The sequence below is a fragment of the Narcine bancroftii genome, chromosome 2, assembly GCF_036971445.1.
Source record: "Narcine bancroftii isolate sNarBan1 chromosome 2, sNarBan1.hap1, whole genome shotgun sequence".
NCBI classification, from domain to species: Eukaryota; Metazoa; Chordata; class Chondrichthyes; order Torpediniformes; family Narcinidae; genus Narcine; species Narcine bancroftii.
The window spans coordinates 105,875,019-105,891,136 of NC_091470.1; the positions used below are offsets into that span (position 1 = coordinate 105,875,019).

Here is a 16,118-nt window from a genome sequence, read left to right on the forward strand (position 1 = left end):
TAAATTAAAAGCATAAATGTTGGAAATGTTCAGCATGAAGTGCAGCATCTGTGAAGATGGATCAAGAATCAGCATTTCAGGTTGGCGACTTCTGATCAGAATCCGTGAATTGGAATGACATCAAAGCCTTGGAGAGAGCTGAGATTTATTAGAATCAAACTGGGATGTATGACAATCAAATCTGTGCCTGGTCTCCAATTCGCCAATAAATATTAAAATAGGAAGGATTTTGATACAGTAAATAAAGACAATAACCAGAGGAGGCAGATTTAACCAACAGTTACAATAATCCACAATTGTCATTCAGGTAGTCACTGTGTGGTGCAGGAGATGTTTTGCTCAAGATCAAAAGAAGCTCCAGAAGGTGGTGAAGGTAGCTCGGCTCATCATCCCCTCCATGGACTCCAGCTACATCTCCCGCTGCCCAGGGAAGGCAGCCAACATCCTGAAGGACCTGCCACACCCTGACATCTCCCTCCTCCTGTTGAGAAGAAGACTTAAGAGTATGAAAGCGTGCTCCGGCAGAAGTAAAGAGTTTCTTGTTCACAGTCATCAGGATCCTGACTGAACCCCACAACAGAGCTATCATGCTGCCCTTGTTTGGTGCAAATTAATCTTCCTTTTCAGTGTAATCCTATATTCTAGAAGTGTGATTCTTACACGGCTGTATGAATGCTAGATATAACTTGTTATGACATCGGAAACCGTGGCCAATATCTACAGATGTATGGTGGAAAGTATGCTGACCGGCTGTTTCATGGTCTGGTGTGGGGACACCAATATTCCCGAATGGAAAGGTAGTGGACCAAGCCCAGGACACCACAGGCAAAACCCCACCCTACCACTGAGAACATCTACAGGGAATGCGGCTGTAGGAGGGCAGCAGCAATCATCAAGGATCCACATCACCCAGCACATGCTGCTGCCATCAGGAAAGAGGTCTAGGTGCCGCAATACTCGCACCGCCAGGTTCAGAAACAGCTGCTCCCTCCTCATCGACAAACTCAATCAGGGACTCATTTCAGGACCCTTGATTTTTTTCTCTTTGTATTGCTCAGTTTGTTTACATTTCTTTATTTGTTTTCATGTATATGTACCTTCTTGAGAAGTTTTTTTGCACTACTAATAAAACAGTAATTCTGTCTTATATGCAGGTAAAAGTCTCAGGGTCATACGCGATGACAATCACTCTGACATCTGTTTTGTCTGTTTGCAGAAGCCCCTCACACTGGACAACTCTTCTGAAATGGGGTCTTTAACCTGAGACTGACTGTTTCCCCTCCCTCCGAAGCTGCCTGACTTGCCGAGATTCTATTTTCCATTTTCTATGCTCTTATTTCCAGGACCAGCCATTTTTATTTTGATTTTGGACAACAAATGCACTCAGGCTGAGCTAACAGAGAAAGAAGCTGAAGAGCCTGATCCTGCTTGTTAATTCATCTGTGGAAATGTAAATATGAATCAACAGCCCACTGTTCAACTTCCTATGCACAAACAAATATGCTGATTCACTGACAATAAGAAGCAAAGGTGAACCTTTAATAACTGTGAAAGCTATTAAATTAATGCACGGAGGCTGGAGGACGCACAGGCGACGGGGCTGTCGGTGACCCGAGGTGAGGAACCCACGCAGGCTGCAGCAGTCAAAGGACTCACTTCAGGGGGCGTGCAGACTGCTGGAGACTGGCTGAAGGGGAACCCAGTATTGGAGTTGAGATGCGAGAAGGTGCAGAGGACACCGATCGCGTCAGAGGCTTGGATGTGGAGCTCGGATTGCCGGTGGTCTGGACTGAAGGCCGTGTGCTACGGTTGGAGGCAAATCAGTGGACATTCAGTGACTCAGGGGGGAGGGGGGGTCCTCTGATTTTCTTCTTTTTCTCTGACCAGAGTCAGTACGAATTGGAAACGTCTCCTCCTCACTGATTATCAACACAGGCACACCCCAAGGATGCATTCTTATCCCACTGCTCTACTCATCATATACCCATGACTGTGGGGCCAGGCACAATTCCAATACTATCTACAAGCTTCCCAATGAGACCTCGGTTGTCAGCAGAATCACAAACGGCAATGAGGAAGCGTACAGGAGGGAGATAGATCAGCTCGTTGAATGGTGGAATGACAACAACCTTGCGCTCAATGTCAGCAAAACCAAGGAGGTGATTGTGGACTTTAGGAGGAAGTCAGGGGAACACGACCCAGTCCTCATCGAAGGCTCAGCAGCGGAGAGGGTCAAGAACTTCAAATTCCTGGGTGTCAACATCTCCGAGGATCTGTCCTGGAGCCTCCATGTTGATGCCATCACTAACAAAGCTCGCTAATGGCTATACTTTGTGAGGAGTTTGAGGAGGTTCGGTAGGTCACTGAAGACTCTCGGTAACTTCTACAGGTGGACTGTGGAGAGTATTCTGGCTGGTTGCATCATTGCCTGGCATGGAGGCTCCAACTCTCAGGACAAAAAAAATCTCCAGAGGGTTTTTAGCTTGGCCTGCGACATCACAGGCACCAGACTTCACTCCATTGAAAACATCGACATGAGGTGGTGTCTTAAAAAAGCAACCTCTATCCTCAAAGACCCCCCCCCCCACCACCCAGGCCATGCCCTCTTCACTCTGCTACCACCGGGGAAAAGGTACAGGAGCCTAAAGACGAGCACTCAGCGGCACAAGGACAGTTTCTTCCCTGGTGCCATCAGATTCCTGAATAATCAATGAACCAAAGACACTATAGGGACACTATTATTTTTATATTTTATAGTAATATTGTAAGATGATCATAACATGAATGTTTGCACTGCTCCAAAACTTATTCCTGACTATAAATCCTGATTCTGATTCTGACTGTAAGGGGAACTGGGCAATTTTTGCTGTTAGTGAATTGTTCGTCTGCATTACGGTACTCTAAAGGAAATTTTGTGTAAAATCACTTTTTCAGTTTTATTACGTGACAACAAAAGAATCTTGAAAGAGATAAACTTTCAAATCCACAATCCATCTTAAGAACAATGCAAGTAAAAACTCAGCAGGTCAAACAGGTCAAATAGCAAAGAGAAAGATACATAACCAATGTTTTGGACACGAGCCCTTCACGAACGTTTGAGCAAAATGTAGGCAGGTACCTGAATTGGGGCAGGCCCACACGCAAGAAGTGGTGGATAAGGGAGAGTGGGCACAACAGAAAACAGGGGGGGGGCGGAGGATGGCTCTGTGAGTGGAGAGGGAAAGAGGTGGAGAGCTGGAGGAAAGGAGACAGAGGGATGGGGGGGAAGGGAGAGAGAACAGGGAGTGGGCCTTCAGGTTGGAGAGGGCCCAGACGGGTGTTGCTCCTCCAATGTACAGGTGACCTAGGTTTGGCAGTGCAAGAGGTCATGGATAGACCTGTTGGCGTGGGAGAAGGGAATGGGGAGAACAATGTTATCTTGCTAAGCTGTGACATGTTGTTTGCAACTCTATCATTCAAGACAGTAATGATCGCACGCTGCTGAGCTACGACTCTTTTTCTTACAGTTCCTGTAGCAGTCATCAGGAGGTTTTATTGTATCACCAATACTGTTGCGGAAATTCATGATCAAACTAGGATCCTGATTGCAACATACATCACCACCATGTCTGGGGTCTCAGAACACTGATCTCCTTTTGTTGCAGCTACATACAGCCTGTTTATTCAGTATGCTAAATGTCGAAAGCTTTCATTTGCCAGCGGAACCCTGCAGTTTTGCATCCTTACATTTGATAGAAATTAATGCAATAATGTGCATCCATTTATTTTTTTTTTCTAAATCTGCTGTCTCAATACTGTCATCAGTCGAAGAGATTTTTGATACACTTGCATTCAGTTTGCAGTCAGACACTTCCATTTTTTCAGGTACTTGTATTTATCTCTCTTTGAATGTTATGCAACTTTCTTTCTTCCAGCTGATCCATAATACTGACTTTCTGTAGGGTGGAACTTTCGGAGAAGTTAGCCCAAAGGTACCACAGCATGGGTGACCTGGGTTTGAATCTGGTACTGTCTATGCTCTCCCCTTGCCTGCATGTGTTTCCTCCGGGTTCCTTCAAACCACACAGGGTAGTCGGTTAATTTGGGTGTAATTGGGTGGCACGGGTTTAAATGGCCAGAATCGGCCTCTACTGTGCTGTAAGTAAAAATTTATTCTGAGGCTGTGAATTGGTTGGCATGGGCTGGAAGGGTTTTTTTTAAATCGTGCTGTAGAACTAAATTTGAACTATAGGTCTTAAACTTTCCCCGTTTTATCTGTTAATCGGTGCAAAGGCATACACCTTCCAGTCCAAAGAAAATCTTCAGCGGATCAACGGTCTGGCTTTCGATGTAACCTCAATGTTTCCACTATCACCTTGGCAAAGGCACCATGTGTTTGATGTTGCAGACAGGTACTTTGCAGCCAGTCCTACGTCAATGGTACTGCTGCAACAAATGGGCACGAAGAGAAAGAAATTCGGAGGAACATTCTGCCACGTGAGCAATCAACAGCTTCAGGAGAGGAAGAGCAATGGCAGGAATGATTCGCGTGGAATCACAACCACTGCTCTGTAGGTGAAATGACAATACTCTGGATGATGGACTAATACTATTGTCCGAGCTGTGACTGATGCCTATCCCAACCTGCTCCATCTTGTGACAACCCTGGTTTCGGCCTCTCTGAACAGCTGTTACAGAAGAAATCCCGGCCATCCTCTCCATTGACAACCCAATCGCAACAGTCTTCAAGGCATCCCATTTCACCATCTCAAACATGAGGCACAGTCTTCAGCCAATTGGCATTGCAGATTCACAGATCAAACAGAGAAATGCTGGAATGCACTAACATACTGGAGGAACTCTCACACAGCATCCATAGGAAGGGAAGGGTAACCAACGTTTTGAGCCTGGGCCTTGCGTCGGGTACATGCATAAACAGGCAGATGTCTGAGAAAAAAAATTTGGGGGGAGGAGGAAAGGTCGGAGGAAGGGGCATAGGGTAGAGCACAGGCTCAGAGGTCATAGGTGGATTCAGATGGGAGGGTAAAAGAGAAAAAGACTGAGAAGTGATAGGGGAAAGAGGATCAAGAGTAGTTCTCTGATGGGAGGAGGGAATGGGTGGGGAGTAGGGTGGCCATTCCAAAGGAGGACATAGTCATGTTACCATGTATTTCCACACACACCCAGTGTATTGCAAAAACAACAAATGCAATCTATCCCGTAGAAATGATGATGGTTCCTTTATACCCCACTCCTCAGAAAGGAGAAGCGTGTGCGTGAATGGATTTTAGTTGAGTATGGCTTTGCATAGGTCCAGACCCACCCTCTCGACATCCCCACCCAGATCCAGAGGTCCAAGGCGGCTGGGGGAAGTTCTGTTGTAGTGAACAGCCGGACCGAGCTTCGATGCAAGGGCTGCCCTTTCCGTGCTTCTCGGCATGCGTTTGCTGGGTGGCCATTGACCCTCAGAGAGGGTTCGTTCACCCTTCGACAGGACTTGCTTTTCATCCTGCAAGATGCCTAGCCACCCTCCGCACCAGGCAAGGCTGCTGGGGGAGCCAGTTTAGTCGCCGACCAACCGACCAAGCAGCAGGTAGTACTGGGATACATGGTACCAGTCGAATTCAGACAAGTGACCTGACACCAAGTCACTGTATATATGGTAATATACGGTAACCTATGACCTTTGGAATGGCCACCCTAGTGGGGAGCTGGAGGAAAGGAGACGGGGGTGAGGGAGTTAACAGAAATTGAGATACTAAGCAGGTCAGACAGCAGCCATGGCAAAAGAAACATTTACTCCATTGACCTTTCACCAGAACAGATTACCTGTAGCTGCAGATTTGTACATAGAGGTAAAAGTCATATTGCTTTCATCTTCCAATACACAAAGATCCCTCAAAGTGACCAACACGAGGACTTGTTTGCAGCTTCCAATTAGAGATTGCCAATTTCTAAACAGATATTTGGGTTCACACTAGTCTTTTGTTTTAAATGAGAATCAATTTTCTGAAGCCAATCCCCAATATAACAGGGAAGACTTTTGGATTTTACATCAGTTCAACAACTGATAAGAACAAAAGAGTGCTTTGCTGTGAGGGGAGGTTAAATCACTATACAATTGATGGAAATAGATGGGGACGGCACACTCTGTGTAGTGGTTATTCTGCAAGCAACCCGGGTTTGAATCTCGTGCTGTCTGTAAGGAGTTTGCACGGTCTTCCCATAATCTGTGTGGGCTTCCTCCAGGTGCCCTGGTTTCCACTCCAACCTCCAATATGTGCAAGAGTTGTAGGTTAATTAGTCACGTAGGTGTGTTTGGGCAGTGCAGACTTGTGGGTCAGAAGGGCGTATTACCATGACATATCTCTATAAAAAAAACAATTTTTGTCCTGCCGCCCTTGCTCACATTCAAGATTTAATCTATTATCAAAATAATAAGTGTCCTACCACACAAAATTTATTTTTGCCTGCTGCAAGGCAGAAAGATTTGCCACTGGCAAGAATTGCCTAAGTGCCTCTTACAGTCTTAGACTTACAGAGAAGCAAAAGAGAGCCTCTCCCCACCCCCCCACCCCCCCCCAGTATCACCAAGTGTACATAGATTCTCCTCCAGTGCCTCTGCAGCCCCCACAGCCACACAGAGTCCAGTCCAAACCACTGGCAACCTTAACCTCCGACACTGTCAGGAACCCTTTGCCACCCTCGGCGCCTCCTTGCATCCCAGTTCCAATACCCGGTACCCCCTCTGGCCAGATCGAGGCATTCTCCAGCAGTTTGCAGCCTGGCGCGAGTCTCCCGACAATGGTCTCCAGCAGCTTCCTCGTCTTGAGTTTCCAGCAGCTGGCCGCATGTGCTAGTCACTTGGAGGCAGAGCCCCCTCACTGGTCCGTCGTAGTGGTCAGCGTCCCTGCGGGTTGCCTCCTCCACTTCTTCTTAGACGGGGAGTGATCTTCCTGCCCTCTGATGCCTTGCTCCAGTCCTCCGCTTCCCCGGAGCCTGCTGCACTTCATGGCTGCTGCCGATTAATAGGCGCCACCATATTGGGCGGAGACCTCGTGGTCAAATAAAACAACCATTGGCTCCCTCAACAGGCTGTTCAAAGCCCGTGCGGAGCCATTGGCAGTTGACTGGGTGACTGGATCCTGCAGGAGCGCTGCATCTCTGCTCCCTCGCTCCCTATGGGTCTGTACCAGCAGCAGCCCCTCATCTTGACTGTAGTAAAAGTTCTCACCAAAAACCTCAGAACTGGCTCCCCAGTCCTTCTCATTTGAGTTGCATCCAAGTTTCAATTGGCACAATTAAAGAAACCTTTCTGCTTGCACACAGTAGGGACTCCTATATTGAAGGGAATTAGCACAGTGGCTTATAACTTCCTCCCACCACGTAGACAATATTTTTCTTTTGTCCTCCCGACACTCCTCTCCCTCCTTTACAGCTTCTCCGAATCACATTTAATGTCAATGATGGCTCACTAAGAGCCCAAAATGGCAAAAGAGTATTCGTAATTCCTCACAGCCCAATTATCCCTTCCTGTTTACAGCGCCAAATAGTAAAACTCAGTGATCAGGAGACCAAATGAGGTTATAAATCATGAATGCAAACCCTTTCACTCTCTCTCTCTCAGCTCCCTGAAATCGAGTGGTGGTTTTATGAGATGCACCATGGAAGTACCTTGTTGGCGTCTTCCCAACCATGTCCACTTAAACCACTGGCAACAATCCACGGGCTGAGAAAACAGCAGAGAAATGAGAGAAAGGAATTCAATTGAAAGTAAACACAAAGTGCATTAGGTCCATGATCAATTTAAGTGTATTTTCACTGCTTAATTATCAACTAGAATACCTTCCGTTTCAGTGACTCCAGGAGAGTAGAACAGATACTGAACTCATGCAAGATTGTTCGATCCACAACAGTCAGATTGAATTTTACCGATGGAATGCTGCCAATTTTGCAGACCGCTGAGTCGAATGAAACACACAAACTCCAGGTTTATTGTTTAAATATATTGTTTGTAATTACAGCATTCTAATTTAAAATGATCTGTCAAATGTTATCAGAGTCAATCCTCTCTTTAAGTTGTGATTATATTTACCATGTGAAACACAAAAGTTTGCAGACACCTTGATTGTAGTGAAAACACACCGAAATGCTGGAGGAACTCAGCCGGTCTTGCAGTGTCCATCGGAGGTAAAGATATATTACCGACGTTTCGAGCCTGAGGTCTCCTTCAAGGTGCAAGTAAAGAACAGGAAGGCACCAGAATAAAGACTGGAGGAGTCCAGAGCAACAAAAGGCATTAATTGGATATAAGAGGAGGTGAGAATTGATTTTGGCTCTGTGAAAGGAGACAGAGGGAAAAGAAGGGGCGGGGGACAGAGCTGGGGAAAAGGAGACAGAAAAAGAAAGGCACTGTTTAACGGGAAACCGGTGACATCAATGTTAATGCCATTTGGTTGGAGGGTGACCATCTGGTCCGTCGAGCTTGCTCTGCCATTCAATAAGATCGAGGCTGATCTGGCTGTGCTCAGGTCCACAGTGCGTCTAAATGCCATGGATCAGAGAGGTGATTCCCCAACGTAATGCTAGGGAAATCTCAGCTTGGGTGGCTCTGCTGTTAAATCTGCAGCTGAGAGACAGGTGCAGAGACATTTGTTACTCAATAAATCTGGACTCACTTCTATCTAAATGCTGAATACTGAAGAATCTCTTTGGAATCACCTGTCACGGCTGTTATTCATCCCACAATTTATGTGCACAAAATCAATCTCAATTAATGACTGCAATGGTGCTCATCAGGCTTGATTGAGTGGGGAAGTACCCAATCATCTTAGCGTTGGCTGGTTGGTGGTGCCATTGTCACTAACAGTGTTAAGACCACGGAAGGGCATTATTCCTCACAGGGGGACTCAGGCCCGAAACGTCAACAATCTATCTTCATCTCCAAGAGATGCTGAAAAGTCCAGCTGAGTTCCTCCTGCGTTTCAGTGTGTTTTTACATACAATCACAGTGTCTGTAGCCTTGCGTGATTTCAATCAGACCAACGTCAGCCTGGGTGAAAAGAATCCGCTGGTCACACATCGAATGCAACTTGTGAGTTTGCTTGCACGTGAATCAGGTAATTGTGTGATTTAGCTTACTTGCGAAATAGGTGCTCTGTTCCCTACCTCATGTAAATTTACTCAGAGACAACAGAACAATTTGTATTATTCTGGGTTAGTGTATGGTCTTTTGTAAGTTTCCCTGTGTGTAAATAGAAACCACTGTTTGATGATGCCTAGCCTTGATTCTCTTTGAACCCATGGAACCTATTCTGAACACAACAATAACAAAATCCTGAGGTGTTTGTGGGTGAATTGGTGCATTTGAGTGGCACAGGCTCATGGGTCAGAAGCACCTGCGACCGCGCTGTATTTCTAAATTTTAATTTTACATCTTTTTTAGGCTGGAGACAATGTCGATACACAGGAGGCCGTTGACGCTGAGATCTGAAGTTAATCACAATCTGATGGAGGAACCCAGCAGATCAAACGGCATCAGTGGGAGTAAAATAATGTTTCAAGCTGAAAATGTTCATCAGGACTGCAGAGAGTTACGATGGAAGCAGCGTAAAGACGGTGGGAAGTTGAGATAGGGCCCCACGTGAGACTGGCGAATCAAATTGGGGTTTCATGCAACTGGATTTAAAGGTTCCTTTATAACGTGACTGGATTAAATTAACATCCACCAAGTTAAATTTAGGCAAAAGCCCTTGCTGTCTTCAACTTCTTTTTAAAAAGAACCACATTTTCAGTTTCCATCAAGTTTAAATTAAGTAAGACTACGTTGGTGTAATGATCACCCACACATTTTTTATTGTTTAATTTCAAAACTTTCAGGCAAAGAAATGTGGATTGTATCAAACACTATTTTCACTATTCACAGGAAAGCAACCTGAACTACAAATTTGGAGATCTGTCTCAATTAACAAGTCCGCAAATAAAGTCTCAGGAAATTGGAAGATACGTAAATATTAATATAAATAAATACATGAGTCCACAACAAAGCCTTGGCATCTGACGGCTTACAAGTGACCTTACTCAGAGAAAAGTCTCATGCTGCTGGGAAGCAGACTACATTTCATGGTCTGCGTCGATCACCATGTCTTCTGCACACTGGTAGGACGAATTAGAACTGCACAGCTCCAGGAGAAATGTTAAACATGGACGGGTCGAACGCCTGTCCTTTAAATGGCGAGCCTTCAGCATCCCAGCCTTTCTTCAACATCTCGTGCACTTTCTGGGAACAATTAAGAAATCGGTACAGTTTTAGTGAAGGGTCTGAGAACCAGATACGTATCCCTGGGGAGGGGTAGAAGATGGAATCTACCCTTTTTCAAGCCATACATGCATTATTTCCACGGGGTGGGGGGGGGGCACGAACAAGGGGGCATAGCTGCAAAATGAGGGGCCTGTCATTTAAACCTGAGGTTTCATCGACATTTCTTCTCTCAGAGGACATCAAATCTCAAGAATGCACAGCCCCTCAGAGGGGTGGAGATCAAATCGTTAGATACATTTCAGGTGGAGTTGAATATTTGAAAGATGGAGGAATTTAGGGTCAGGGGATTTGGCACAGAAGCAGAGATCAGCCATGATCACGTTGAACAGCGGGGCAGACATGAACGAGTCTCCAGCTCTTATTTTCTCGTGCTCTTGCTTGGATTTCTGTTGATGACTTAGAATTACAAAGGAAACCAGAAATGGCTGGGATAAAATAGGGATGTGGACTAAAAGTGATCTTTCTATCTGCTGAGTTCCAACTCAACTTGCACCTTGAGTTATCTAAGACTACTCTACTATTTTAGATTTATGTATGATCCAGTTCATTGTGTGTGCACATAATGTGATACCACCCATATTTCCTACATAATCTCTCACAATCTTACTTTTCAGAAATGTTAATCTTAAAAGGTTTACAAAAAGGAAACCTTAAGGAGTCATGTGATGGAGTAGTGGTCGGTCAGGAAAACCAGCCCTCTCCAGGAAAATAGGAAAAAAGTTAGGAAAAAGCAAAGCATAACAAAAATAAAATATAAGATAAAGATACAGAGAAGAGAAAGAAGATGGCTCCCAAGAAGGAGAAAGTAAAAGCAACTGGAAAAAAAGTAGAAAAGTCACTGGAGAAGATAGAAGAAGGCCTTACCTGCACGAAGGAACAGGACGCTGGGATGGCGAGGAGCACCCGACCCTCGATGTCAGTACCTGCCCTTTAGAGTCACCACCCACCAGCCGATGCGCTACAAAAATGGCTCTCGGAGCCAAACAAAAGTGTGCAATTGTGTAATCAAATGAGAAAGAAGACACGGGAGGGAGTGGGGCTCAGCAGAGGAGCGGGTTATCACAGAGCAAACATGAGGGACACCCGACACCAGGGAACTCAGTTGGAGGACAAGGAAGCCAGCAGAAGAGGGAGCGATGAAACAGATGAGGGAGACAGACAGAAGGATGACCGACAAAAAGCACAACAGACAAGCAGCCCAGGAAGGGAGGACCTGCAACAAGAGGCCCAGCAAGAAGAGGCCCAAAAAAGAGATATAAGCAGCTCATCAAGAAAAACAGAAGAGACACAGGCACAAAGAAGAGAAGAAGACACAAACACAGATACAGACACAGAAGAAGAAGACCAAGATCTTCACAGAGAAATAGAAGGTAAAACTGATGGACAAAGAGAAATAAAAGGTAAAGTTGATAAAGTCTTTTTTTACAAGGCCAGTGCTCTAACCACTGAGCTATCAGAGCCTCTAGAGATAAAGTTTTTTTTGAAGAACAAATGAGGTCACTAAAAGAATGGTTGTCATTAGAGTTGAATGAAATTAAAAGGAAAATGAAAAGAACAGAAGATAAAATGCAAAGGTTAGAACTGGTCATGACAGAAATAGGGAAAGGAGTAGAGAATGTGGAGGAGCGGGAAACAGCTGTAGAAATGGAAGTAAATGACTTAAGAGAAAAATTGGAAGAAAGTGACAAAAAAATTAGAGACACAAGAGCTGTTATCTCAGAAAATTGATATGTTGAAAAATTATAGTAGGCGAAACAACATAAAAATAGTGGGCCTGAAGGAGGGCGACGAAGGCACAGACATGAAGGAATTTATAAAAGGATGGATCCTGAAGGACCTGGGAATGACAGAAATGCAGGAAGAAATGGAAATAGAAAGGGCATTCCGAGCATTAGCTCCAAAACCACAGGCACATAAAAAAACCAAGATCCATCTTAGTAAAATTTTTGAGATACACGACAAGAGAAAATATACTGGAACGGGCAAGGAATAAAGATAATAAACGATTGGAATACAAGGGTCAAAAATTATTTTTTTACCCAGACTAAGTTTTGAACTCTTAAAGAGGAGGAAGGAGTTTAATACAGCGAAATTCATTTTATGGAAAAAAGGTTACAAATTCATATTAAAACATCCAGCCGCGCTTAAAATATTTATACCCGGGGAGCAATACAGACTGTTCTCGGATCCAGAGAAAGCGCAAATATTCGCAGAGCGTATGCAGGACAGGAGAAGAGATGAAAACATGTAACAAGAATGAAAAATGGTGATAAAGTATAAAGAAGATGTAAAATCAATGTATATGTAAAGAACTAAAGAGGGAAAAGAGAAGGGAAGGAAGGGAGTGGGGGGAGGAAAAAAGAGAAAGCTTTGTTATATGGTTAAAAAAAGTGTTTTCTGGAGAGGGCTGGGTAGAGGGGGAATAACCGTCACTGCAAAATCAGTTGACGCTGCGAACAAGATCGTAATCCAAATGAAAAGGGGAGTTGTGGTTGCCTGGCAAGGGATATGGGGCAACTCAAAGAGTGGGGGAACCTTTGGGGTTAAAGTATTAGTGGATATGGGTACTTTATGTTTTAAATGTGTTGTCGTACATTAAGTGTAATAAGAGAAAACTAAGAGATGAAAATGGGGAAAAGGGGGATGGAGGTGGCGAAGAGGTGGAAAAGAGGTGTATGCAAGATATAAGATGGCCATGTTGAACTATATGACTATAAACATTAATGGAATACATAACCAAATTAAAAGAGGCTACTAAATTTATTGAAGAAGGAAAAAAATAGATAAAGCATTTGTGCAGGAAACGCATCTAACTGAAGCGGAATATAACAAATTAAAGAGAGACTGGGTAGGACACGTAATGGCAGCATCCTATAATTCAAAAGCTAGAGGTGTAGCCATACTAGTTAACAAAAATGTACCAATCAAAATAGAGGAGGAAATAATAGATCCGGCAGGGAGGTATGCAATGATAAAGTGTCAGATATACTCAGAATTTTGGAATTTGCTCAATATATTTGTGCCAAATGAGGAGGATCAAAAGTTTATGCAGGCACACAGGAAATATATTGATAGGAGGGGATTTTAACCTTAATTGGGACCCATTGTTGGATAAAACAGGACAAAAGACAAATAAAAAGAATAAAGTAGCCAAATTTATGGTTAAATCAATGCAGGAAATGAAACTTATGGATATATGGAGGAGGCAACACCCAAGAGAGAAGGAATTTTTATATTATTCAAGTAGGCACAAAACTTACTCAAGGAATAATATGTTTTTGTTGTCAGCCCATATTCAAGGGAGAGTCAGGAAAACTGAGTATAAAGCTCGACTACTCTCAGATCATTCACCCCTATTATTAGCAATAGAACTGGAGGACATCCCACCAAAAACATATAGATGGAGGTTAAACTCCATGCTACTTAAAAGACAGGAATTTAGTGAGTTTATTGAACGCCAAATTAAAACATATTTTGAAATAAACACAGGATCAGTGAAAGACAAATTTATATTATGGGACGCAATGAAAGCCTTCATTAGAGGGCAGATAATAAGTTATGTGACTAAGATGAAAAAGGATTACAATCGGGAAATAGAGCAGTTGGAAAGGGAGATAGTAAGTACAGAAAAGGAATTAGTAAAAAGAGATGATATAACGAAAAGGAGAGAATTGGCGGACAAAAAAATTAAATATGAAACATTACAAACGTACAAGGTGGAGAAGAGCATAATGAAAACAAAGCAAAATTATTACGAACTGGGAGAAAAAACACATAAAATATTAGCCTGGCAACTTAAAACAGAACAAACTAAAAGAACAATACGGGCATCAAGGAAAAAGGACAAACAAATTACATATAATCCAACAGAGATTAATGAAAATTTTAAGGAATTTTATGAACAATTGTATCAAACTGAGAAAGAGGGGAAAGATGACAAAATAGAGGAATTTTTGGCTAAAATTGAATTTGCAAAATTGCAAGAAGAACAAAACAAACTAATAAAACCTTTTGAAATAGAGGAATTAGAGTATATATTTAAAAAGCTGCCGAACAATAAAACGCCTAGAGAGGATGGATTCCCAATAGAATTCTATAAAATATTTAGAGTTATTAATTCCTCCTCTCCTGGAAGTAATGAACCAGATAGAAGAAACACAAAACTTGCCAGATTCATGTCTTCTTTTTTTGGCTTGGCTTCGCGGACGAAGATTTATGGAGGGGGTAAATGTCCACGTCAGCTGCAGGCTCGTTTGTGGCTGACAAGTCCAATGCGGGACAGGCAGACACGGTTGCAGCGGTTGCAGGGGAAAATTGGTTGGTTGGGGTTGGGTGTTGGGTTTTTCCTCCTTTGCCTTTTGTCAGTGAGGTGGGCTCTGCGGTCTTCTTCAAAGGAGGTTGCTGCCCGCCAAACTGTGAGGCGCCAAGATGCACGGTTTGAGGCGATATCAGCCCACTGGCGGTGGTCAATGTGGCAGGCACCAAGAGATTTCTTTAGGCAGTCCTTGTACCTTTTCTTTGGTACACCTCTGTCACGGTGGCCAGTGGAGAGCTCGCCATATAACACGATCTTGGGAAGGCAATGGTCCTCCATTCTGGAGACGTGACCCATCCAGCGCAGCTGGATCTTCAGCAGCGTGGACTCAATGCTGTCGACCTCTGCCATCTCGAGTACTTCGACGTTAGGGATGAAAGCGCTCCAATAAATGTTGAGGATGGAGCGGAGACAACGCTGGTGGAAGCGTTCTAGGAGCCGTAGGTGATGCCGGTAGAGGACCCATGATTCGGAGCCGAACAGGAGTGTGGGTATGACAACGGCTCTGTATACGCTTATCTTTGTGAGGTTTTTCAGTTGGTTGTTTTTCCAGACTCTTTTGTGTAGTCTTCCAAAGGCGCTATTTGCCTTGGCGAGTCTGTTGTCTATCTCATTGTCGATCCTTGCATCTGATGAAATGGTGCAGCCGAGATAGGTAAACTGGTTGACCGTTTTGAGTTTTGTGTGCCCGATGGAGATGTGGGGGGGGCTGGTAGTCATGGTGGGGAGCTCTTCAGCGCTTGACATCCTGTTTTGCGGAAACTGCCAAAATGTTTGGCCTGGAAGTCAGCCTGAAGAAAACTGAGGTCCTCCATCAGCCAGCTCCCCACCATGACTACCAGCCAGATTCATGTAAGACAGCAATAATTACAGTAATACCAAAGACGGGAAGGATCCATTAACACCAGGCCCATATAGACCAATATCTCTACTTAACTCAGATTATAAGATAATAGTGAAATTATTGGCAAACAGATTGGCCGATGGTGTACCAAAAATCGTAAAACAAGATCAAACTGGATTTATTAAGAAAAGACGAACAGCGGACAATGCCTGCAAACTTATTAATCTAATCCACGCAGTTCAAGGAAATAAGAAACCAACAGTGGCTGTTGCTCTAGACGCAGAAAAAGCCTTTGACAGAGTAGAGTGGAATTACTTAGTAAAGTGTTACAGAAGTTCAATCTACCAGAAAAATATATAAATTGGATTAAAGCACTGTACAATGGACCGTTGGTGAAGTTAACAGTAAACGGATATGTATCGAGTTACTTTAAATTAAGTAGGTGAACTAGACAGGTCAACTAGGATGTTCACTATCCCCCTCATTGTTTGCCTTAGCAATAGAACCTTTGGCAGAACTGATAAGAATAGAAAATAAAATAAAAGGGATAAAAATAAAGGAGAAGGAGTATAAAATCAGTTTATTTGCAGATGACATCATAGTATACCTATCAGAACCGGAGGTATCAGTAAAAGAATTACATAAGAAATTGAAGGAAT

The 16,118-nt window shown here is 43.8% G+C and overlaps 1 protein-coding gene across 1 annotated transcript in view; it reads right to left on the reverse strand.

Annotated features, from left to right (window-relative positions):
• Window positions 1-9,811: 9,811 nt before the first annotated feature.
• nudcd3 (NudC domain containing 3) overlaps window positions 9,812-16,118 on the reverse strand; it is a 45,354-nt gene continuing 39,047 nt past the window's right edge. The window contains exon 6 of the mRNA XM_069917893.1: window positions 9,812-10,258. Coding sequence (XP_069773994.1) covers window positions 10,148-10,258 — 111 coding nt within the window. The 3' untranslated portion in view covers window positions 9,812-10,147. The remainder of the gene's footprint in view (window positions 10,259-16,118) is intronic.